The following is a 25,789-nucleotide window of genomic DNA, read 5'->3' on the forward strand; positions in this document are numbered from 1 at the left end:
AAAAACTTAAGCATTTGGGAAATGACCGTGAATAAGTGCATTATAGGCCTACCAAATGAAGTGTGATGTTAACGCCAGTAGAGAGAGGGTGTGGGGAGTAATGCTGACCAGCAGCGAGTGAGCTCAGTACTGTAACAATGTAAGCGGTTCTATAACTCCTTGATGTAACCTAATAGAAGTGCACATAAACCTCGATGACCTACGAAACTTGACTGATGTGCTGAAACAATAAACGAAACATTCCTTTCCACTGTAATGATTTTGCTATCGATTATAGAATAAGAAATGATCATAGTGCTTCCTTCTCCTATAGGCTCACTAACATTTATAACGGTGCTTGGTGAGGCAAGGCAGTATATTCAAATGTATTGAATTCTTTTTACAACAATCATAATAAAATTGACTCGAATGGGCTGTTTGTGATTTATTGTCCAGAGCAGTCACTAATCTGTGACAACTATGTTTTCTTATAAGTAGGCAAAAATGTTGCATAACCAAATAACAATACTCATCATAAATCATCACAAAAGGCCTATTCATAATAAAATGTGACTTTTGATGTAAGAGTAGACCCTCTGTCTAACTTCAGAGTTGGCATGCAATTGAATATCCCAGCTCTAGTCAACGACACCATGCCATTCCCGTGAGGACTGCAGGTGCATGATCAAGACATTACATGAGATTTTCATTCAGATGATCGATATGTATACATATATACATCTATTACAATATAGCCTAGTGGACACGTGCCATAATTGAGCATCGTTCGGCATAGAAGAAATCGACTGCATTAAAAACGCATTTACGTGAAATGGCATTTCTACCCATATACATACAAATTTACCGTGACTATAAATATCTCTCTATGTGATGAAAAAAGTGGTTTCCTCTTACAAGAACAAGCAAATTGCGGTTGTTAACATCCGCATTGCAAAGCATTACAGAGACGCTATTGAATATGGAAAAGCCGGTAGGCCCTCGTCGTCATTCACCACTGATAACCGCCCAAGCCATATCCATGACAAAACATTACATATAAACAATATAATCATATCAAGAGGTAGCCTACTAACCTATGACTTCCTGTAACTCGTAAGACTCCCTGGTAATTGGCCAGCTCATTGTCAGCACTGGTTGCGGATTCTGGGCAGGAGCAGGAGATCCGCCTTGCTCCGCCATGATGCTGCTGCTGCTGCTGCTGCTGCTACTGAGCTACTTAGCGACCTCAGACCTTCACCTCCGACTACAGAAGTGTCAGCTGCTGCGGTGAATTACTACGGCCTGCGATGAAAATGTCCGGAAATAACCGTGCAACTTTCACCACAAAAAGGCGGAATTAAATTAGAACGCAAAATCATGTCCAAAAACGTGCACTTGAATTTGTGATAGGCCTATAAAATGTGGTCCTTTTAGAACAATTTTCAATTCCAAAAGTGAACGTTTTGTTTTTGTAGTCGCCAAATAAAATAATGAATCAATAAAATAAATTGCCTATTATTTGTTAATAACTTGATAATAACTTAATTTGAACCAATTCAGTTGTTTTAAGACTACGGCATTTCAGCTTTGGTTACAGTTTAGCCTGGATGTTAGATTTGTTGCAGATCTATTTTGGATCACGCAGTGATGAAGATGTGACATTCTATCCTGGATCATGAAAGTTGCTACAAAGGATCACAGTGACCACTAATCAAATATGTCCACTAGATGGCAATATTATACCTTCAATCACATACCATGGCCATATAGACTTATGTACTCTTGAGAAAACTGCTTACACTAATAAAATAATGTTTGCCTTTTAATGAATATAAATGAAATGAACATAATTATTAAATGTAAATTAGCCTATGTATTTACACTTATCTATTAATTTATACTATAATAACATCGACATTGACAATTGGCCCAGCGTTGGGGTTAGGTTTTGGCCGGGGTAGCCCGTCTAGCATCACTACTCTGGACGGTTCTGACTTAGAATATGTGAACAACTACAAATACTTAGGTGTCTGGTTAGACTGTAAACTCTCCTTCCAGACTCACATTAAGCATCTCCAATCCAAAGTTAAATCTAGAATTGTCTTCCATTTCGCAACAAAGCATCCTTCACTCATGCTGCCAAACATACCCTAGTAAAACTGACTATCCTATCGATCCTTGACTTCGGCGATATCATTTACAAAATAGCCTCCAACACTCTACTCATCAAATTGGATGCAGTCTATTACAGTGCCATCCGTTTTGTCACCAAAACCCCATATACTACCCACCACTGCGACCTGTATGCTCTCGTTGGCTGGCCCTCGCTACATATCTGTAGCCAAACCCACTGGCTCCAGGTCATCTATAAGTCTTTGCTAGGTAAATCCCCACCTTATCTCAACTCACTGGTCACCATAGCAGCACCCACCCGTAGCACGCGCTCCAGCAGGTATATTTCACTGGTCACCCCTAAAGCCAACTCCTTTGGCCGCCTTTCCTTCCAGTTCTCTGCTGCCAATGACTGGAACGAATGGCAAAAATCCCTGAAGCTGGAGACTCATATCGCCCTCTCTAGCTTTAAGCATCAGCTGTCAGAGCAGCTTACAGATAGATCATTGCACCTATAAATAGCCCATCTGTAAATAGCCCACCCAACTACCTCATCCCTATATTGTTTAGTTTTTTTGCTCCTTTTGACCCCAGTATCTCTACTTGCACATTCATCTTCTGCACATCTATCACTCCAGTGTTTTTGCTAAATTGTAATTATTTCGCCACTATGGCCTATTTATTGCCTTCCTCCCTAATCTTACTTCATTTGCACACACTGTATATATACTTTTCTACTGTATCATTGACTGTATGTTTGTTTTACTCCATGTGTAACTCGTTGTTGTATGTGTCGCACTGCTTTGCTTTATCTTGGCCAGGTCGCAGTTGTAAATGAGAACTTGTTCTCAACTGGCCTACCTGGTTAAATAAAGGTGAAATAAAAATAAAATAAATAAAATATAACGTGTCTTTTGCTATGAGTGTGCTGGTCGGTAGGTGGCATGATTTACCAAGTATTCATGATGACACTGTTCGTTTGCCTGATATTTCATAAATGGGACATTTGCCTAACCAAAACGTGGTAGGAACAGTCAGGACACGAATATATTATGAGTTGGCTAGCCTATCAACAACAGCCTAACCGTATTATTCTGCATGGGATTGAGGAAATAATTACCTAATCCACAATCAATGGACAGCCAGCCTATTCCATAAACGAAACAAAATACCTTGCTAGTGCCATAACCTACAACACATTAAACCATAGACCTTTAAACATGATACTTCTGGATTGCGACTGCATGTTTGACATTTCAATGCACCAATCACTTGCTGAGGAGCAGATGCCTACTTCCCTACACTGGAAAAAGCGAGGGGGTAAATAGACTAGCGGTGCGCGCCGTACACTGATCCATCACACTAAAAACCTGCAAAGATCGCCTGTGAGACTGCTGCAACTACGCTATAGGCCATTGATATCGCGTTCATTTCTGGTCAATTGGTAAGGGGGACAAAGTGTCCATAATACAAGGAAATGGCAGGTATTTTGGCATGGTTTTGGAACGAGAGATTTTGGCTCCCTCACAATGTAACCTGGGCTGACCTAAAAAACACAGATGAGGCAACCTTCCCGCAAGTTGAGGATTTGTATCTGGCTTGTCCTTTAGCCTTCTGCATATTTATGATTCGACTGGTTTTCGAAAGGTGGGTGCATGTATGAGTGATTGGTATAACTGAAGATCATGTTGGGTTCGTTTCATTTACATGTAGCCTAAAGAAAGCCTATTTTAAAGAATAGTATATCGGGTATTGAAGCATGTTTAGCTCACACCGAATTTCTAGACAATGACATCCACATGGTGATGCGATTTATCCAATAGTGAAGTTAACGTTTCTCTATATGCCTGTCTGTATTGTCACAAAGCTTTTTTCGAGATATGTGTCGGATCAATAGACCTGAATTATTTTCCATAATGAGATACATGCTGACTTCGCATCCAAGTTGCAGCTGTCAGTAGTCGAGAGCATTATTCGAGTCATGCTCGTCTCATTTAGTCTAGGCTTCTGTTGACCTCGCAAGGGTCTGTGCTGCCTATGTCTTAATGGTGATCATTGTGTTTAGCTTCATGTAGCCTATTGTAAGCATGTCTATCCCAATTGTACATAGCCTACCAAGCTAAGTGTTGACGCTAGCCTGGTACATCAATCGGGAAACACAGGAACCAGGAACCCACAGCAGTTTCTCAATATTTCCTAATACCACACTTTATAAAGGCTCATGATGTGGCATATAGGTGTTCATGCATCAGTAGGCTACAGTTGAAATATGTCTTACTGTAGGCTACATACTGTACATGATGTCAATGATTGGATGCCTGTCATAAGGTCATTCTGCTGAGGCCACCACCTCACTCACCAACCCACCTCTAATACTGAAAACAGTCACAATGGGAATTGGACTTTTCATTGAAGTATGTGTGCTGTGTCAGTCTTCATTGGACAGTTGAGAGGCTTGTTGTTAAATGTACATTTTCTTGATTACTGATGATATGACCTGTAATACCAGTCAAATGTTTGGACACCTACACATTCCATTGGGGCGGCAGGTAGCCTAGTGGTTAGAGCGTTGGGCCAGTAACCGAAAGGTTGCTAGATCGATTCCCTGAGCTGACAAGGTATAATCTGTCATTCTGCCCCTGAACAAGGAAGTTAACCCACTGTTCGTAGGCTGTCATTTTAAATAAGAATTTGTTCTTAACTGACTTGCCTAGTTAAATACAAAAAAAATCCAGGGTTTTTCTTTATTTGTACTACTTTCTACATTGTAGAATAATAGTGAAGACATCAAAACTATGAAACAACACCTATGGAATCATGTAGTAACCAAAAAAGTGTTAAACAAATCAAAATATATTTCAGATTCTTCAAAGTAGCCACCCTTTGCCTTGATGACAGCTTTGCACACTCTTGGTATTCTCACAACCAGCTTCATGAGGTAGTCAACTGGAATGCATTTCAATTAACAGGTGTGCCTTGTTAAAGGTACATTTGTGAAATTTCTTTCCTTGTTAATGCGTTTGAGCCAATCAGTTGTGTTGTGACAACAAGGTAGGGGTGGTATAAAGAAGATAGCCCTATTTGGTAAAAGACCAAGTCCATATTATGGCAAGAGCAGCTCAAATAAATAAGCAAAGAGAAACGACAGTCCATCATTACTTTTAGACATGAATCTCAGTCAATCCGGAACATTTCAAGAACTTTGAAAGTTTCTTCAAGTGCAGTCACAAAAAACATCAAGCGCTATGATGAAACTGGCTCTCATGAGGACCGCCATAGGAAAATGAGCCCCAGAGTTTATTAGTTACCAGCCTCAGAAATTGCAGCCCAAATAAATGCTTCAGAGTTCAAGTAACAGACACATCTCATCAACTGTTCAGAGGAGACTGTGTGAATCAGGCCTTCATGGTCGAATTGCTGCAAAGAAACTACCACTAAAGGACACCAATAAGAAGAAGAGTCTTGCTTGGGCCAAGAAACACGAACAATGGACATTAGACCGGTGGAAATCTGTCTCAGTCCAAATTTGAGGTTTTTGTTTCCAACCGCCGTGTCTTTGTGAGATGCAGAGTAGGTGAACGGATGATCTCCGCATGTGTGGTTCCCGCTGTGAAGCATGGAGGAGGAGGTGTGATGGTGTGGGGGTGCTTTGCTGGTGACACTGTCAGTGATTTATTTAGAATTCAAGGCAGACTTAACCAGCGTGGCTACCTCCTGGTTTGGGCTTAGTGGGACTATCATTTGTTTTACAAGAGGACAATGACCCAACACACCTCCAGGCTGTGTAAGGGCTAGTTGACCTAGAAGGAAAGTGATGGAGTGCTGCCTCAGATGACCTGGCCTCCACAATCACCTGACCTCAACCCAATTGACAAGTTTCAAATCGATGTAAATTGTCCAGTGACTATTTTTATGAATTGTTCAGCAGTCTAATGGCTTGGGGGTAGAAGCTGTTGAGGAGCCTTTTGGTCATAGACTTGGCGCTCCAGTACCGCTTGCCGAGTGGTAGCAGAGAAAACAGTCTAACTTGGGTGACTGGAGTCTGACAATTTTATGAGCTTTCCTCTGACACCGACTATTCTATAGGTCCTGGATGGCAAAAAGTTTGGCCCCAGTGATGTACTGAGCCGTTCGCACTACCCTCTGTGGCACCTTAAGGTCAGATGCCGAGCAGTTGCCATACCAGGCGTTGATGCAACCGGTCAGGATGCTCTCGATGGTGCAGCTTTAGAACCTTTTGAGGATCTGGGGGCTCATGCCAAATCTTTTCAGTCTCCTGAGTGGAAAAGGTTTTGTCGTGCCCCCTTCACGACTGTCTTGGTATGTTTGGACCATGATAGTTCTTTGGTGATGTGGACAGCAAGGAACTTGAAACTCTTGACCCAGTTTGGGATGAGTTGGACCGCAGAGTGAAGGAAAAGCAGCCAACAAGTGCTCAGCATATGTGAGAACTCCTTCAAGACTGTTGGAAAAGTGTTCCAGGTGAAGCTGGTTGAGAGTGCCAACAGTCTGCAAAGCTGTCAAGGCAAAGGGTGGCTACTTTGAAGAATCTAAAATCTAAAATATTTTTGATTTGTTGAACACTTTTTTTTTTAGTTACTACATGATTCTATATGTGTTATTTCATAGTTTGTTTATGTCTTCACTATTATTCTACAATGTAGAAAATAGTACAAATAAAGAAAAACCCTGGAATGAGTAGGTGTGTCCAAACTTTTGACTGGTACTGTATAAAATATGTAGGCCAATCAAAGGAGTGAAGACTGTGGTTCCTGCTGTGAAGTGTGCCAAGACCAAGATGTTTGCTTTTTAAATGTAGATCATACACACAGCTTGCTTATGCATACACAAGCCTCACATGTACTATTATTGTTCAAGGGCATCTATGATACTATTTACTATGACATATCGTAGTACTGGATTAGTATCCATTGAACCTGCCAACAACTGCTGTTGCCCTTATGTTGCCTCTCACTGAGCACAGTAACTCTGTCAATGGCAGCTAGGCAGCAAGAATTCAAAATACTGAGTAAGTGTTCACAATTCACCTCTAAGGCAGCGTTTTAACACTTAGGTTTTTATAGATACAACTGAAAGGTCTGTTTAGGCTGGTCCCTCCAGATTAGATTTTCTGATTGCTGACGACACACTTCATTTGCAGAGTAAGGACTTTTTTGTGAATAGACTACTAGACCGCTAATCTCTCTCTCTCTCAGCTGTCTCTCTCTCACAGCTGTCTGCACATGGACATTTCATCTTGAGCTTGGCGTACACTTCCAGCAGTTTAATCTCCCATAACCCTTTGTCCATGAATGTGACTGTTACTCAATCATATAACGTCATGATACCATCTTTCGTTTATACAGTTGTGAAATTTCGCCAGATTCTTACATTGCAAATTGCTGACGATGTATACAGAAATACTGATTCAGACATTCACACATTGTACTTATAGTTGGATAAGATTCTGAAGCTTTGAGATGTATTTTTAACAACCGGTTGTCAGTTTGTTCCCATTTACCACAAACAAAAATACTTTTTTCTGATGAACAACAATTAGATGGTGATTATACAGTACCTACTGTGAGAATATTCTGACATTGTTGTGTTATTCTTTTGTAGGTTTATTGCCAGACCATGTGCCTTGGGTCTCAAGATACAAGCCAATGGACCACAGAAAGCCCAGCCCAATGCCATTTTGGAGAAGGTGTTCACTGCTATCACCAAGGTAAAAGTAGTGCCTGTGTTTCCACTATGTCATGTCTTTGTTTGCATTTTAGTATTGATAACTGAGATTAAAAGCAATCTCTTTGCAAAAAGAATGGCAGCCTTGTTAACAGTCAGGTGTCTGGATCGTGTGTTTCCTAGCATCCAGATGAGAAGAGGTTGGAGGGCCTGTCCAAACAGCTGGACTGGGATGTGCGGACCATCCAGCGCTGGTTCCGACAGCGCAGGAACCAGGAGAAGCCCAGCACGTTGGCTCGCTTTTGTGAGAGCATGTAAGAGGTCTTGACAGCTTGAAAATGCTACATATTATTACTAATATTAACACGTATGTGCGCATTTGTTCAGTGGAAACCAACATTTTTTTTTTAGGTGTGGATACATAGGCTTTCCAGTCATTGCCTTTACTGGAGCAGGCCTGTCAAGAGTGGGCTCATGTCTGACTCCATTGGAGCCAGGCTGGCAGTGGGAGAGGCAGTGAGGCACAGAGCGGGTCTCTGAGGCCCTGGGGCTGCTCACGCAGGGGCTCACTGTTGAAGGGATTCGCTGCTTAGATGACTGTCGTGGTCATTATTTGATCTTCAAAGAGAAATGCCAGATTGAGTTTGTCGGTGTGAAATGTGCCATGGTTCAGCAACTGGATTCAGTTACTATAGTGGAATAATAAAATAGAAACGTCTCACAAAAGCATAGCCTCCGTGTAACTAGAGCAAATCTCTGGCTGTTTTCTCAATATTCTGAGCTCACATTTAATAGAGGACGTCCCTACATTTGAAATATACGCAGTGTCGCGTCCGTAGGCAGAATGGAGTTGACAGACTCAGAATGGATTGGATGCCTGATTTTGGTTTCTTTGTTGTATCATTTGCTTAAAATGTCATTTTGTAAACCGAGCCAGGCACTCTCGTCTCAGCAGTAATCCTGCTGTAATTAGTGTTTGGGTTTGAGAGGACGCTGTTGTCTCCGACACTTCAGGATGGCGAAGCTGAGGGCCACTGTTCCCTTTTTCATCATTCTGAGAAAGAGAGAGAAATTTAGACTGGAGACAACAGATCCCGAAGAAGCTTCACGCAGTTATTTATTTTGCAGCTAGTTTTAACGGGACTGTCTGGTCCCCAGTCCCCAGTGGGGCACGTGCTTTGTTTTCTACTACAGTGCTGGTTGTCTGAACATTATGTCAACTCTGTTTCTGCTGCTTTCTGCTCAATGATGACCATAGAACACCACAGAACTGTATGAACAGGGGCGAAAATCTGATATCAACTTTGGGGGGGACAATTACATGAAATTTTCTCAAGAGCAATTCCTGAGGGGGACACCAAAAGTAGTGCTGTAACACATAGCCTACGTTGTAATATGGTAAATGTATATTGAGGAACCAAAGAAATAAGGTGTTTGCCGTACTCCTAACTACCGGTACCCAAAACTACACAACTACTCACAACAGCAATACCATTGCCTTTAACAAATTTTAGTTCAGTCACCAGTTTAAGTTGAGAGTGGGGGTATCCATAGCATTTTCCAATTATGTTCCTATTTTACAAGTAAAAAAAATGGAGAACCTTTCATAATGTTGCCAAACAAAGACTCAACAAACTTACCTGAGACTCCCTGTCTCTGCCAGTCTGTCCCTGCATATCTGTCCCCAACTCTGCTGTCTGTGCCATCTGTTGCCTGCTCTGCCTAATGACATAATTGTGAAACATTTCCATTAGAATTTCATTTCTTTCTTATGAACATTTTATCAACTAGTCTTTGAGATATTAGGCTACTAGGGTTCTTACTTTGCGTTTTGGTGTACTGAAAAATACTCTGATGTCCGTCTTTTATTTTTCTGCCATTTTTCTACCTGGCTGGCTGGCTACACACACACACAGTGTGTAGGTTATTTACAGTAGGAGATGGGCTTCTATCATCTTATCTTTTATCATTCTATTTGGGCTTCGATCTAAAAGGTAGCTAGCAAATGTGAAACGGATTAAAATGACAAGAGTTGACAGCTGTATGAGTTCACCATTTACACAACATATGCTGCAACCTTTTGTAATTTTAATAGTTTGTTTCATATTGGCTGGCTTCCAACAATAGCTGAATTTGCAAAGCTAGCGAGCACCAATTCAGTTTCAGTGGAGTTTGCTATAATCTTTGCTACCCGGGTTAAATAAAATAAATAAATAAAAGTTCCCTTGCGACAATTTAGCTTTTGCAACGAGACCATTAAATATATTTAAGACAATGGTAGAAGAGAGTGTAGTTCTGTTCAGTTTGGACTTCAGTTTATCGCTAACCTTTATCACAGGGACTTTGAAGCACTAACTTACATCATCTGCATGCTGATCTCGGGAAATAAATTGACGATAGCAAAGATTCCATCTTTGACGAGGCCACATAAATGGAATAGGTACTAGCTAGCTTAATAGTTCATATTTGCGCGCTAGCTCTGCATATTCAGCTAGTGTGTGTGCGCGATTGACTGGATTAACCTCACGTCAGTTATGTTCATTGAGTGCCTTTCAGACAGTGGCTACGACCCCTCTGTTACCTTGCCAGTGGATCAAACCATTGTGAGGAAAAGGGTGGGGGGGGTCGCAATCTTTTGAAACTTAAAAACGCGCTATTAAGTGTCTATAATCAGCACAATTGCTTTCATTGCGTATTATTAATATTATTTAAATTACATAGTTATGTTTCAGTGATATATTGGGGGGGACAAATCATATTTTTCCCAGGATGGGGGGGTCGTGTCCCCCCCGTCCCCCCCGCGATTTCCGCCCCTGTGTATGAAGAGTAATTACTTCAGTATCATGCTTTCATGGCTTTTGAATGCAACAACATGGTATTTAACAGGACCATGTATTTGGTACACAGTCACCAGCAAAAGTATTTTCAGTGAAAGTAATTGTGAGTCATAGTAATTGTACATAAATAGCACTGATTCAGCAGCACTTGAAGCACAATGTTTAATAGTGTTTGACTAACCAGTTGCCAAGTAACTGTCTTCTTGACCTATCGTTAGGTCAATGCATGCAGCTCATTTGTTTTTTAAATGAATCAAGCACAGAGCGCTATTACTTGTGGCTTGATTATTTGAATTCCATGAACGATGGCCTTTCTTTTCATTCAGATGTTTAACACCTTCTCACAATGCAACTGTTTTGATTATGCACATTCTGCATGATCACAATTTCCCTCAACCCAATTTCCCTAAAATAACATAAGGGTGTCGAAAAGCAGTCGAAAAGCAGCACAAGTGTGAATTCAACCAGTGGCAGAGACCTGGGTATACTAGACCAATGCTACGGTACGCTAGTCTGCCCTGAGGCCTGCTAGCCTGTCAGAGATGTGGCCGGAGTGCCAGGGCTCTCACATCCCAGCGTCTGCATTCCAGGGTGTGTCACTGCTACTGGAGCCTGGACGCCATTGCACTGCACTACCTCGTGGCAGAGAGGGAGGCAGGCACGCCCAGTCCCAACCTCTGCTCTGCTCTGGGCTTACATAACCCAGCACATACCCATAACTACTGCACATTGATTGGATGGGAAAGTTTCTCCTGTGATCATGGACTTTTCTAGCTCTCAGGCAGTGCTGTTCCAGTTGATGGTTCAGAGATCAAAGCCACACTGAGCAGGGAGATGCTGCTGCACAGGCCATAACAATCAACAAACGACCGCACTGAGAGAAGGAATGAGAGACAATAACTAACACACGTCCTTCTCAGACATTACAAGGGGGGTTACATAATGAAATTACACTGGACAAAAATATAAACGCAACATGCAACAACAACAAAAACAGTCAGTATGTGGTGTGACCACCATTTGCCTCATGCGACATGACACATCTCCTTCACATAGAGTTGATCAGGCTGTTGATTGTGGCCTTTGGAATGTTGTCCCACTCATCTTCAATGGCTGTGCGAAGTTGCTGGTTATTGGCGGGAACTGGAGCACGCTGTCGTACACGTCGATCCAGAGCATCCCAAACATGCTCAATGGGTGACATGTCTGGTGAGTATGCAGGTTATGGAAGAACTGGGACATTTTCAGCTTCCAGGAATTGTGTACTGATCCTTGCGACATGGGGCAGTGCATTATCATGCTGAAACGTGATGGCGGCAGATGAATGGCACAACAACGGGCCTCAAGATCTCGTCACGGTATCTCTGTGCATTCAAATTGCCATTTCAAAAAAGTACATTGAGTTCGTTGTCCGCAGCTTATGCCTGCCCATACCATAACCCCACCACCAACTTGGGGCACTCTTTTCACAACGTTGACATCAGCAAACCGGTCACCCACACAACACTATACATGCTGTCTGCCATCTACCCGGTACAGTTGAAACTGGGATTAATGTGTGAAGTGCACACTTCTCCAGCGTGCCAGTGGCCAAGGTGAGCATTTTCCCACTGAAGTAGGTTACAACGCCAACCTGCAGTCAAGTCAAGACCCTGGTGTGGACGACGAGCACACAGATGAGCTTCCCTGAGACAGTTTCTGACAGTTTGTACAGAAATTCTTCGGTTGTGCAAACCCACAGTTTCATCAGCTGTCTGGGTGGCTGGTCTCAGACGATCCCGCAGTAAAGAAGCTGTGTGTTGTGGTCCTGGGCTGGCATGGTTACACGTGGTCTGCGACTGAGGCCTGTTGGACGTACTGCCAAATTCTGTAAAACGACGTTCAAGGCAACTTATGGTAGAGAAATTAACATGAAATTATCTGGCAACAGCTCTGGTGGATATTCCAGCAGTCATGCCAGTTGGATGCTCCCTGAACTTGAGGCATCTGTGGCATTGTGTTGTGACAGAATTGCACATTTTAGAGTGGCCTTTTATTGTCCCAAGCACAAGGTGCACCTGTGTAATGATCATGCAGTTTTAATCAGCTTCTTGATATGCCACACCGGTCAGGTGGATGGATTATTTTGGCAATGGAGAAATGCTCACTAACAGGGATATGTTTGAAAAATCAGCTTTTTGTGCTTATGGAACATTTCTGGGATCTTTTATTTCAGCTCATGAAACATGGGACCAACACTTTACATGTTGCTTTTATATTTTTGTTTAGTAGTTATTTTAATTTTTTTAACTTAAATACATTATTTAATGGAAACACTTGACTGAGACAGATTCCTTCTTCTGGCTCGTAGTGATGCCAAAATGCATCAATCATTCAGGACTGAGTCTTTCCGTTAATATGGCCTCTTATAGGTGGAGTTGCCTGTCAGCTGCATGTGTACTCTGTTTTACACAGTCGCAGCAGCACACAGGCATACCCATCATGTATCAGGCTACAAATCACAGACAAGAAGTTCCAACTCTGAATAGCACAATGTGACAGGGATGTTGTATGAACCTAATAGTTACTGACTGGCCTCCGAGGGGGAACTTGACAAATGGTGATCATGCTGTGTGACATTGGGAGTTTTGCATACATCTCAGGTGGTTTTAGTGTGGGTAGCTTTAGCTGGGCTTACAAGAATTAAGTATTTTTGACAGCCGTAGACAGAAAACACACCACAATATGCAATGATGAATACATGTAAAGTCCTGGGGTATCAAATGTCAGTGATCACAATACAGAAGGAGGTTTTACCTGTACACTGGTTACGATCAGAAAATCTATTTAAAGTTCACGGTTAGCCGTTGTTATGTAAGGTAAAAAGTACCAGTGGCCTGGCTTTGGCCCAAAGTGGGAGCAGGTCCGCCGGAGCCAGTGTAGGTGGAAACAAAAGTCTGAGCCTTTTGGATAAAACGCTGGGGTAAATCCTGTATGGAAATATAACATTGGCACTGTTAGGTTGAAAACTGAGAAGCTGATCAACATGACTAATGACTTTTTCATGAGCTATTTTCATTTGATTCTGTGACTTGAAAATCATTTGGAATATGATACTTCTGTTGTGTTCACCACTAATTGGCCTAAGAAGTAAAAGCTCTGTATATTATTACCACCAGGAATTCAGTGCTTATAATAAAAATAAGTGTTGTTAGAGAAAAATAGAACAAAAAAAAAACAAAGAGAAGGGTCCTAAGCAATACGGAGATGGCCATTTTGTTAATGCTTGTAGAGTGCGTGCCCTATTCTGATTATCAGCTGCTGTCAAACACACTTCCTCAATACTGTGCAGCAAATTCTACCTGATGAACAGCCGAAATTAGTATGACATCCTGGCATTTAAAGCATAATCCAAAATGTCTGTTCTATTTTCGCATACCCAAAAAGCCTACTATTTAGAACGCAAGTATGGGTATTTGGAACTAGCCAGTGGCTTTCTTGGCTGTCCTTGGATTGGCCTCCCTTACAGCAGCTTAGACATGGCCTCTCTTTTGACATTCCACAGAGGATGCATCCAAACCCCAATACTGTGTTACTGACTGATGTTCTGTTCTCTTTGGGTTTTTTTTTCACAGGTGGAGATTTACATTTTACCTCTATATATTTACCTACGGAGTGCGTTTCCTTAAAAAGGTGAGTGTGCTACTTTCCAAAATCTTTTTGTTGATGAAAAGTTATTAGAGCACTTTTTGTATTGAAGACACATTATTCAAGGAGGAGCTGTAACAGAGGCTTGCACTCGAGGATATCCGGAGGAGGTGGATCTAGCTTGGTGGATCTTGCTATGAAAGGGGGACCAAGTGACAAATAATGCACTTCTCAAACACGCCAACCAGTGCTCACTGATAAATAATGGATAAATTTGCTCACAGCACAGCATCCATTATGCAGATATTACTGTCTTCGAGCACATGCACAGTTGAGAAACTAGTTCACTGTCAACTGTCACCTTCAGTCTAACACTATTGTCACTCTATACAGTACCAATCACTCAAAGTTTGGACACACCTACTCATTCCCACCGTAAAGCATGGAGGTGTTATGGTGTTATGGTCTCGGGGTGCTCTGCTGTGGACACTGTCAGTGATTTATTTGGAAATCAAGGCACACTTAACCAGCATGGCTACCACAGCATTTTGCAGCGATACACCATCCCATCTGGTTTGCGCTTAGTGGGACTATAATTTGTTTTGCAACAGGACAATGACCCAACGCACCTCCAGGCTGTGGAAGGGCTATTTTACCAAGAAGGAGAGTGATGGAGTGCTGCATCAGATGACCTGGCCTCCAAAATCCCCTGACCTCAAACAAATTAGCCCCAGAAAATTGCTTCGTCATTATGGTGTATTGTGTGTAGATTGATGAGGGGGGAAAAAAACTATTTTATAATAAGGCTGTACCGTAACAAAATGTGTAAAAAGTCAAGGGATCTGAATACTTTCCGAAGGCAGTGTGTGTGTGTATGGTTGTATGTATATGTGTGTGTGTGTGTGTGTGTATATATATATATATATATATATATATTTGTCACCAACGCCGAATACCTTACAGTGAAATGCTTACTTACAGCATAGACAGATATATATATATATATATACTCACTCTCTCTCTCTCACTCACACACACACACACACACACACGTGTGAGGAAATACCCTCGAAGTATTTTCAGTTATCTTTAGTTTTTTATGTGTTTGACTCTGTGCTCACTGATATTGTGTAATGTACTGAGGCCAAAAGCCTTTTGTGTCTGTAGTAATTGAATGCTGCTGATGATGCCGTTGATCAGGAATCATGATTAGGGGGTGAATAGGAGACATTGCGGTGAGGATCATTTCTCATTGCAACAACTTGCATGACGATGCACTTTGTGGAATGAGTTCCTTTCCCACAGTTGGGCCTAGTGAGTCTCCCGGGTGTGTTGAGACTCACTAGGCCCAACATGCTTGCTGGTAGAAAAAGGGCCCTGTATCTATTACAAATCTATACACTATAGACCTACAAAATACATTCAACTCCCTAATGTAAGAGTCTGTGTTTCCATGTCAACTTAAGCAGAGTTTGCCGTTTTAAGTAGGTTATATTTGGTTGGGTCCAGAATCATCTGTCATTGAAGGCAAACACCCTGTGAGAGATGATGATGATGAAAAGCAATTCATTACCATGCCTTTGTAGTCTAAATCCCTCTTGTGTCAGGACATAAGACAGTCTTAACCACATCCCCCAGTTCACTACAGCATTCATCATGTAGCCTTCGACCAGAATGAGCATTCGCAGTTTTCTCCCCAGGCTGACACGTTCGTTCTTAATTTGCACTACTAGCGTACAGCAAAAGTTTGCTTTGATTAAATTAAGTTTCCCTTAATGGAAATACAATCTGACATGGTTACGGTTGCAAGGTTATTGATGTGCTGGATGTTAAGCAAACATTTAGTATTGAGCCAGAGGCAGCATAGCGTACAGGTGTGGCGATCAATGCACTTTATGAATGTAATACATTTTTGGAAACAGCATAACAATACATTAATATTCTGTTCATTTTTTTTGTGCCTGCAGACACCATGGTTATGGAACACAAGAGAGTGCTGGTACGACTATCCTTATCAGGTAATGTTTTGATCATGAGAAAAGCCTCCGATGTTTTCTCTGTTAATTCTTTTCACCTAGCGACAACAGTTATTGTATTTGAAAGGACATAGTTTTGATCCAACTTTATTGATTTGTGTGTGTGTTTTCACAGCCACTGACAGTGGACATCCACTATTACTATATACTGGAGTTGTCGTTCTACCTGTCCCTACTCTTCTCCCAGTTCACAGATATCAGAAGGAAGGTAGGATACCAATTTAGTCAATTAATTAATATAATATAGTTAATCAATGTTTGTTTATCACATTGCTTGCTCCATAGATATTTGTTTGCATATGATTAAACACCCATTTCAAGGTAATTCTGTTAATAATAACACAAAATAAAACAAATAAAATATTTTTTTAATAATAAAGCCATTATTAAAGGGATAATTCACTCCAAATCACTAATTCCTATAATTAACAGTGTTAAATAACACATACAGTTGAAGTCGGAAGTTTACATACACTTAGGATGAAGTCATTAAAACTCGTTTTTCAATCACTCCACAAATTTCTTGTTAACTAACTATAGTTTTGGCAAGTCGGTTAGAACATCTACTTTGTGCATGACACAAGTAATTTTTCCACCAATTGTTTACAGACAGGTTATTTCACTTATAATTCACTGTATCACAATTCCAGTGGGTCAGTAGTTTACATACACTAAGTTGACTGTGCCTTCAAACAGCTTGGAAAATTCCAGGAAATGATGTCATGACTGTAGAAGCTTCTGATAGGCTAATTGACATCATTTGAGTCAATTGGAGGTGTACCTGTGGATGTATTTCAAGGCCTACCTTCAAACTCAGTGCCTCTTTGCTTGACATCATGGGAAAATCAAATGAAATCAGCCAAGACCCCAAATTGTAGACCTCCAGAAGTCTGGTTCATCCTTGGGAGCAATTTCCAAACACCTGAAGGTACCACGTTCATCTGTACAAACAATAGTACGCAAGTATAAACACAGATGCATTCTGTCTCCTAGAGATGAATGTACTTTGGTGCGAAAAGTGCAAATCAATCTCAGAACAACAGCAAAGGACCTTGTGAAAATCCTGGAGGAAACGGGTACAAAAGTATCTATATCCACAGTAAAACGAGTCCTATATCAACACAACCTGAAAGGCCGCTCAGTAAGGAAGAAGCTACTGCTCCAAAACTGCCATAAAAAAGCCAGACAACGGTTTGCAACTGCACATGGGGACAAAGATGGTACTTTTTGGAGAAATGTCCTCTGGTATGATGAAACAAAAATAGAACTGTTTGGCCATAATGACTATTGTTATGTTTGGAGGAAAAAGGGGGAGGCTTGCAAGCCAAAGAACACCATCCCAACCGTGAAGCACGGGGGTGGCAGCATCATGTGATTGGGGTGCTTTGCTGCAGGAGGGACTGGTGCACTTCACAAAATAGATGGCATCACGAGGAAAGAAAATTATGTGGATATATTGAAGCAACATCTCAAGACATCAGTCAGGAAGTTAAAGCTTGGTCGCAAATGGGTCTTCCAAATGGACAATAACCCCAAGCATACTTCCAAAGTTGTGGCAAAATGGCTTAAGGACAACAAAGTCCATGTATTGGAGTGGCTATCACAAAGCCCTGACCTCAATCCAATTTCTGGGCAGAACTGAAAAAGCGTGTGCAAGCAAGGAGGCCTACAAACCTGACTCAGTAACACCAGCTCTGTCAGGAGGAATGGGCTAAAATTCACCCAACTTATTGTGGAAGGCTACCCAAAACGTTTGACCCAAGTTAAACAATTTAAAGGCAATGCTACCAAATACTAATTTAGTGTATGTAAACTTCTGACCCACTGGGAATGTGATAAAAGAAATAAAAGCTGAAATAAATCATTCTCTCTACTATTATTCTGACATTTCACATCTTAAAATAAAGTGGTGATCCTAACTGACCTAAGACAGGGAATTATTATTAAGGTGTATGTAAACTTCCAACTTCAACTGTATGTGAACAATACTTTTTGGGTAAACAAATGTTTCATTTTGTGTTTATAACAAGGTTGGTAGCAACATGTAAAAATCGTTGTGGAGATCTGTTGCAGCTCAAGTCAACTATTAAACCCACAATGCAATGCTCTCTGGGCTGGCTGGCTGCAACCAATAATACCAATGTCAATATTAGCATGTGAAGTAGCTAAACAAACTGCACTATCAATTTAGGAGTCTCTCTCACCGAGTTAAATTAGCAATTCTCTGCCCAGAGCAAGTGCAGAGTACGTTGCTATGGCAACAACCGACGTTTCCCACAGACACACAGGGCGCATTGCGAGATGGTACTTGAAGGAAAAACTGAGTTGAATAATTTGGTACACTGTTTAGCTTGAGCAAAAAAGCGAAAAATAAACATTGTCATAACAATATCAACGGATGTGTTCTAGACAAGTATGCCCATACCATCTATTAGCTGATTTGGAGTGCAGGTAATTGTTTTAAAAGCGTTATGAAAGGGGATAACACACTATACCATATCACCAGTGACGAGAACCATGTAACTATGACATGTTCCTACATGATTTCACAGATAACTTAGAAGTTAAATCATGGGGAAAATGTTTCATTTAACCACTGATAGCACAGAAGATTTCACCAAATTGACAGGAGTGTCATGCTTTTTATTTCTGGGGTGGATTATCCCTTTAAATCAAAGGGAACTGCCTCATAACTGGTTTTAATACATTCTGAAACCAAATGTGTTTTTTTTACTTTTCTTTTTTTTTCTTTGTAGTCAGTTCTATTTTGCAGTGGGGATCTCAAGAAAAGCCTTAATTATTGTTTGTCTGCATTCAGGCCTCCTATTGTCTGTTCCATGATATTGTTTAATTTTTTGGTCTTTGCCTTGGTGTGGTGTTTTAGTCTAATCTCTGCTCTGTGAAATCACAGGCCTCTGAGAGGAGGAGATGGATTAGTGGAATTTTCTGGCTGACATTGTAAACCGTTTTCCCCTCATATTTGTATTCGATTGAGTCTCATTTCATTATTCAGTTCCTAGAGTCTGAAGATTATTACATTTCTCCATCATTTATTTCAGCGTCATGTCATTCCTTGTCCCCACTGATGAAAACTATTATTTAAGAATTAAAAAGATTCATTGAAATATCTCATATTGAATACAAATTGAGAGTAAATGGTTTCAAGTTAGTTTTGATATCTGTGAGTGTGTTTTAGTCCTGGTTTATCTGAGGTGATTTTGTCAGTAGCACATGTTTTTATATATTTCCTAACCGAGTCTTCACTCCACTTCATCCTGAATGATGTTTAAACACAGCAACTGAGGGTCAAACAAACAGCTGTGATGACATCAGGCCCGGTTTTGTGACCCACTCACACTTAATCCCTAGACGAAAGATAAATAATCAATGGAACGTTACACGCACAGCCGCTATGGAAAAGACCACTGCAGAACTGCTCATCTGCAGACAGATGTCTGTTCACACATTTGATACACACACACATGCGCGTACACTCTTTCTAATACATCTTATAGTCGGGTTGCCAGATAGCTTTTCCAGGGCAGGGCATCTCCATGTTTGAGCTGTAAATATTGCCTCAGCATAGCTCTTTTGCTTCTGTGCTTTTCAATCTTCTTTAGCACTGTTAAGCGGCATCAAGAACAAAGGGTAGAATATAGGGGGTGTATTGTCTATGGAGGGCCCTCCTTGGACATGGCATTTTCTTTTCTTTTAAACCAGCTCCCTAGTTGAGTTCAGAGAATGTCAATTGACATGCCTCCCATCTCTTCCTTCTCTTTCTGCCCCACCCTGTCCACACCACTGAACACCCAACACTCACTCAATCACTCACAGCTGTCCCATGATGCCGTGGTGTTTATGCCCTCACCTCTCATCTCCGTGTTGACTGTTGGCATGTTTTCTGTTTTTTTGTTGTTGTTTCTTCTTTCAGTTTTTTTCCATGCACAAAGCCACGCATTGAGGAGGTCCTCTGCACCCTCTGCCAGTCCCAGTATGTTCCCTGCACTCTATTGCCATGCTTCCCTTCTGTATTTGCACCACTGCTCTTCCTCCTCCTCCAGCTCTGGGCTGGCTGCTCTGCTGCTGCCCTGCTGTACTGAGCCTTCTCAACCCTGTGGGGCACAGGTCTCAACCCTGTGGGGCACAGGTCGCTGGTCATCCTTATTCAGCCACAGCCTCACTCATCAGGGGATATTAACCTTCTAGCCTGACTAGACACCACTTTAGCTGTAGTACATGTAGACTCGCCTCTCTTTTAGTACATTTTTAACTAGACTTAGTTTACACATTCATTCATTCATTCATTCATTCATTTGTGAAAAGAATAACTGTCTAGCCACCAAAGTAGATGCGAAATGAAGGCGTTAGCTGCACTTGAGTCCTGCATTCAGGGAAACAATAGAATTGTCAGCACAAAGCAAAAGCAGATGAGGAGGGAAGTTGAATTGCACAGCTTATCCCGTCATTTACGGAGTGTAATGTTTACAAAGAGGCAATGTCCTTGTCAGAATGTCACCCGCATCTTGTCACCGTAGATGTCCTGCATAGTGCGCTGCCAGCAAGTGTACAAGGTGCAGAGGAGTCCACTTATCTACTGTGAGCACAAAGAATACAGCAGCGGTCATGTTCTCTGCATGACGCCGAAGCTTTCATAAAACCCACATGCTGTACATGTCCCCTTGATGTGAGTCACGTGATAGAGAGCTGTGAATGCTTTCTCCCTCTGCCATTGTGTGACATGACTATGACGCCTGTGTCCCCCCCCCCAGGGCTTCCTGGTCATGTTCCTGCACCACCTGGCGACAATCTCCCTCATCACCTTCGCCTACGTCAACAACATGGCTAGAGTGGGCACACTGGTCATGTGTCTCCACGACTCCGCCGACGTCCTGGTGGAGGTGAGTAGAGACACGGGGACACGTTCAGCGAGGCATGTTCAGGTGTCTGGCATGTAGAAAAAAGATTTTTGTTATTTCTACGAATTACATTTCTCTCTGCAATGTTCCACAACGTTTGCCTGCTGAACGTGGCCCTGATGTGTGTTCTTCACACCCCACGGACATGTGGGAGGGTCCTGTGTTCTTTTGTGGTGGTTTTTAGAATCACAAGCACAGTAGCTATCAGAGGGAAAATCGGCCATCTGTAGATTTCAATTATGTACTGCCAAAACCAATTTCAGTGTATGAAAAAGATAGATACAACATCCACGTTTTGTTCTTGTAACCATTTTGTGTGTCTGTGTCATCTGTTGCAGGTTGCCAAAATGGCCAACTATGCCAAGTTTCAGAGACTTTGCAACCTCCTGTTTGTCATGTTTGCAATGGTCTTCATCAGCTCCAGGCTGGGTGTCTATCCTGTCTGGTAAGGAGGCTCTCTTTGTCTCTAGATAGAATGACTGCGTCCCAAATGGCACCCTATTCCCTACGGCCACTGGTCAAAAGTAGTGCACTATGTTGGGAATAGATCGGCATTTGGGACTCAGCCAATGTCTTCTCTGTGAAAGACTACAGCTCAATTGAAACAATGGGCTCGAGTGTCTTTTAGATGCACTTGTATGCTGCCAGTTGAGACAGATCATGATGATACTGTATTCCGGAGAATGTTTGTTCCTGTGTATAATCTGTCTCCGAATACAGGAGACATGAATGTACTGTAGATCTCAGAATATTGACACTTTCCAAATGGGCTTAGCAATCTTTCCAGGAAGGTTTTCATTTTATACAGGTCTTGGTGAGTTTTGTTGCTTAGTAATAGTTACTATGGATACTACAGCAACAATATGGACGTACGCATCTTCTCCAGTAAAGAGGGAGGGGGAAATAAAATGAAAGACGGACCATTATTTTGAGATCATTTAATTATATAAACCAGGGTCAATTTGAGACTGGAATCTAAAATGGCACATTCAATTTACACTTTGAAAACCTCAATTAACTAATTCTTTGTTATCACAGTGCCTGTGTCAGTTGGTATCAATGCCAGAATGTTGTCTTTTTTACATATTGGACTTCCAATTAGATGAAGAATTTGGATTGCACCGGAATGTTTTTGATGTGTCATCAGCGAGGCATCCTACCTTTTTGATATGAGAGAGAAGCAGTAGCAAATCAGTGATAGTCCTGGAATATGTGCGCACCATCTTACTGTGTCATGTCCTTGGCACACTCAGCAGTACCGTCACTGTACGAAGAGAAAAAGCCACGTGATTTACTATCCCGCTCTGAGATGTCACCCCAATTTTGAGCCCACACTCGTGGACAGCGCTGTTAATTACCAGATCAAAATGACAAACGACTCTTTATTCGAAAGATATTGAACCATGAACCACGACAGCACAGTGCACTGTCTCTAAAGAAATACAAATGCTTTAGAAAAGTCTCATTCAGAGATTTCCTCTTGTTAGTGTACCGTCGTGAGTTATACAGTATATCACAGTGCAGGCAGAGTGCACCACAGACTGTACAACTATTGCCATGGCTTCAGTGTCAGCAGGTTCCATATCATGTGCAATTATCCAACTATATCTCTACCTTCACTGAAATAGCTATCAAGCCATTCATCAGAGAAGTGAATGGAGGATTTAACATGTTCTTTTAAAGTGGTTCTAGTAGTGTGTACATTATATAACAGATTGACTTCATACAGTAAAGTGCTGCATGAGCTTTCCCACACAGCACGTTACAGCGGGGAGAAGGGATAAAGTTATTTGTCGGGTGATAATTATTCTTGGCTGTTAAGTGAGTCTGTCTGTCTGTCTGTCGTGGAGGATGGTTCGCAAGCTAGGGCAGCGTTTCCCAAACTCGGTCCTCAGGACCCCAAGGGTTTTAGAAGACCCCACGTTTTGGTTTTTGCCCTAACACTACACAGCTGATTCAAATGATCAAAGCTTGTTGATTTATTTGAATCAGCTGTGTAGTGCTAGGGCAAAAACCAAAACTGTGCACCCCTTTGGGTCCTGAGGACCGAGTTTGGGAAACCGTTCGCTAGGGGCTGAAGGCTCTGGACGTTAGCCTCTTATGTTGTCCCTGAGGGTCTCTCTCAACCACCTGGCCATGTGTATTCCTCCACTCTACCTTAGAGCACCGGGAATATTTACTGTCTTCTCTTCTGTCCACCTAGAATTCTAAGGCGTGTCTCTTTACACAGGGACAATAACAAATAGCTTATTTGGTGACAGCTGCCTCAGATTGGGTTTTCTGGCGTGCACTTTAGTTAACCAGGTTTTTGTTAATTTCAGAGAGACACACGTATTAAAACCAATAAGTATTTCCAGTCTGTTACCCAATTCCCAATCGAGATGTTGTTGTTGTCTCATTACTACATCCTGTCGTTATGAGCTGCACTGAATGTGTGTGTAGTGTGGTTTACTTATCAAATGAGTTGACTAATTATTTCTCTGTCGCTCTCTCACTCTCTCGTAGGATTTTAAACACTACCTTGTTTGAGAGCTGGGAGATCGTGGGGCCGTACCCCTCCTGGTGGGTGTTCAACCTGCTGCTGATCCTGCTGCAGTTCCTACACTCCTTCTGGTCCTACCTCATAGTGAAGATAGCCTGTCGAGCCATCTCCAGAGGAAAGGTGAGAGACAACGGGAGTCTCAATTACATTTTCTTGACTCCTCGCGTCCTCTCGCCTGCTTCTCAAAACTCATTGGTTGAGAAAGTCAGAGGTCCCTCTCTGAGCTTCTCCTCCAATGGGTTTTGAAAAGGAGGTGAGAAGAGAATGCGAGTAGTCAAGGAAACGTTATTGAGATTCTCCCCCAGTTCGCATTTCAGGGTCCTAAATGGCACCCTATGCAGTGCATTACTTTTGACCAGGGCCCATAGGGAATAGGGTGCCATTTGGGAAGCAGACATTGTCATAATTCCATACAGTGCACTCAAGAGGACCATCTTTATGTAGTTAGAAAGTCATTCTCATTATGTATGTAGTAAGAATTTAGTACTACCATGTTACCTTTTGTAATTGCAAAGCGTTGGGGAATCTTAGCAGTCAAGCTCACTGTACATGTACTGTACTACAGAAACTATTCACTAAAGGGCCTGTTTTGTTGTCAATAACCTTCATTGATTTTACTTTTTCTATCCCTCACGCTAACCTTTCAACTTTCAAGGCAGGGAAGTGGAATCCTTTACATGTAAGTAGTTGGAACAGAAGGAAAATAAACTTCTTTGTGTATTGTCACATGTCATCTCACTATCAAGTCACAATCACAGAATGTTCTGACACGACATCCCTTTGTTTTTTTTACATTATCTTATTTGTAAAATGAGGAAACCAATAGCGATGGCCAACTGCTTTTACTTCCTCTGTCATGACATCAGATGGTATATGAGCTGTTCTGACAGCATCTGCACCTCTCCACAGGTGTCGAAAGACGACCGCAGTGACATTGAGTCCAGCTCGGACGAGGACAACGGTCCTCCGCCCACTCCTGTTCAGAAGCACCACAACAGCACCACCAACGGGACCAATAAAGTCCACGGGACCAATGGGTACCTGTCAGCAGGGGCCCCTTGTCCAGATGAACACTGACCACTGCAGATGAGCACTGGAGCAAAGCTACAGACACCATTCATAGATACAACATGTGTGCGTGTGTGGACATGAACAACATTGCCTGTCTGGTACTGGAAGTTCTTAGTTTCAGTTTGATTATTTCCATGTTTCCCCTCCATTTTATTATCTTTCTCTATATTTGCATCAAACTGCATTCAATGAAATATCAAAGCACTCCTATCGGTACAGCCCAGTCTCTCTGTTTAGCCAACGAATGAACGCATTCCACTATTATGGCGAAAGCATGCTGTTTAAACAGTCTGACTGGCATACTGAGGGTAGTTAATTATGTTATGTGTCTTTATGTTATTTATTTTGGATAGATATACAGTACCAGTCAAAAGTTTGGACACCTACTCATTCCAGGATTTTTTTACATTTCTACTATTTTCTACATTGTAGAATAGCAGTGAAGACATCAAAACTATGAAATAACACATTAAATATATTTTAGATTCTTCAAAGTAGCCACCTTTTGCCTTGATGATAGCTTTGCACACTGTTGGCACTCTCAACCAGCTTCACCTGGAGCGCATTTCCAACAGTTTTGAAGGGGTTCCCACATATGCTGAGCATTTGTTGGCTGCTTTTCCTTCACTCTGCGGTGTAATTAATCCCAAACCATCTCAATTGGGTTGAGGTCGGGTGATTTGTGGAGGCAAGGTAATCTGATGCAGCACTCCATCACTCTCCTTCTTGGTCAAATAGCCCTTACACAGCCTGGAGGTGTGTTGGGTCATTGTCTGGTTGAAAAACAAATGATAGTCCCACTAAGCGCAAACCAGGTGGTAGGCATGCTGGTTAAGTGTCCCTTGAATTCTAAATAAATCACTGACAGTGTCACCAGCAAAGCACCATCGCACCTCCTCCTCCATGCTTCGCGGTGGGAACCACACATGCGCAAATCATCCATTCACCAACTCTGCGTCTCATAAAGATACGGCGGTTGGAACC

At 41.8% G+C, this 25,789-nt stretch overlaps 2 protein-coding genes across 4 annotated transcripts in view; one reads left to right on the plus strand and one right to left on the minus strand.

Moving 5' to 3' along the window:
• LOC106586202 (STE20/SPS1-related proline-alanine-rich protein kinase) overlaps positions 1-1,592 on the minus strand; it is a 34,241-nt gene extending 32,649 nt beyond the window's left edge. Inside the window, exon 1 of one of the 3 annotated variants that reach the window (XM_014173211.2) lies at positions 1,074-1,592. In XM_014173211.2, coding sequence (XP_014028686.1) covers positions 1,074-1,179 — 106 coding nt within the window. In that variant the 5' untranslated portion in view covers positions 1,180-1,592. The remainder of the gene's footprint in view (positions 1-1,073) is intronic. The other 2 variants (XM_014173209.2, XM_014173210.2) reach the window with 2 other exon arrangements.
• Positions 1,593-3,380: 1,788 nt separating this feature from the next.
• Positions 3,381-25,332, plus strand: LOC106586203 (ceramide synthase 6). The gene is made up of 11 exons (XM_014173213.2): positions 3,381-3,738; positions 7,714-7,819; positions 7,960-8,090; positions 14,228-14,285; positions 16,208-16,258; positions 16,392-16,484; positions 21,046-21,174; positions 21,531-21,637; positions 23,698-23,854; positions 24,390-24,413; positions 24,644-25,332. Exons 1-11 carry the CDS (start codon positions 3,569-3,571, stop codon positions 24,809-24,811), a joined length of 1,194 nt encoding a protein of 397 aa, XP_014028688.1. The 5' UTR covers positions 3,381-3,568; the 3' UTR covers positions 24,812-25,332.
• Positions 25,333-25,789: the final 457 nt, after the last annotated feature.

This window comes from Salmo salar, chromosome ssa25 (genome assembly GCF_905237065.1).
Source record: "Salmo salar chromosome ssa25, Ssal_v3.1, whole genome shotgun sequence".
NCBI lineage: Eukaryota > Metazoa > Chordata > Actinopteri > Salmoniformes > Salmonidae > Salmo > Salmo salar.

Excerpts from the sequence above, each read along its gene's own strand:
- LOC106586203 (XM_014173213.2), top strand. The coding sequence starts at position 3,569 with ATGGCAGGTATTTTGGCATGGTTTTGGAACGAGAGATTTTGGCTCCCT. Across the intron at positions 16,259-16,391 it reads GGTACGACTATCCTTATCAG|CCACTGACAGTGGACATCCA; the intron begins GTAATGTTTTGA and ends GTGTTTTCACAG. Across the intron at positions 21,175-21,530 it reads CCGCCGACGTCCTGGTGGAG|GTTGCCAAAATGGCCAACTA; the intron begins GTGAGTAGAGAC and ends CATCTGTTGCAG.